Raw genomic sequence first — 288 nt, forward strand, 5'->3', positions numbered from 1 at the left:
AGCTCCTGCAACCCTCACTCACCCAACATTTCTGGGCGCCTGCAGAGAAAGCCCCACGGACCCCCGCCCCAGCAGCAGCAGCAGCAGCAACATCAGCAGCAGCAGCAGCAGCAGCAGCAGCAGCAGCAGCAGGAAAGGGCCCGTTGCTGCTGCTGTGCAGACAAGAAGAAGCAGCAAAATGGAGACAGTCTCTCTCCCCCCGCTCTGTCTTTGTTGCGGGTGTGGGGCCCCTCGCTTCAGAAGAGGATCTCATCTCTATCTTGCTGCAGCAGCAGCAGCAGCTGCAGC

General features: G+C 60.8%; 1 protein-coding gene across 1 annotated transcript in view; it reads left to right on the forward strand.

Annotated features, from left to right (window-relative positions):
* Positions 1–178: 178 nt before the first annotated feature.
* Positions 179–288, forward strand: part of EMH_0097520 (uncharacterized protein) — a gene marked incomplete at both ends in the record, with an annotated part of 1,532 nt that continues 1,422 nt past the window's right edge. Inside the window, 2 exons of the mRNA XM_013502559.1 lie at positions 179–187; positions 270–286. Of these exons, the coding sequence (XP_013358013.1) occupies positions 179–187; positions 270–286 (26 nt within the window). The remainder of the gene's footprint in view (positions 188–269; positions 287–288) is intronic.

Source organism: Eimeria mitis, genomic scaffold (assembly GCF_000499745.2).
Source record: "Eimeria mitis Houghton genomic scaffold, Emh_scaff9531, whole genome shotgun sequence".
Taxonomy (NCBI): Eukaryota; Apicomplexa; class Conoidasida; order Eucoccidiorida; family Eimeriidae; genus Eimeria; species Eimeria mitis.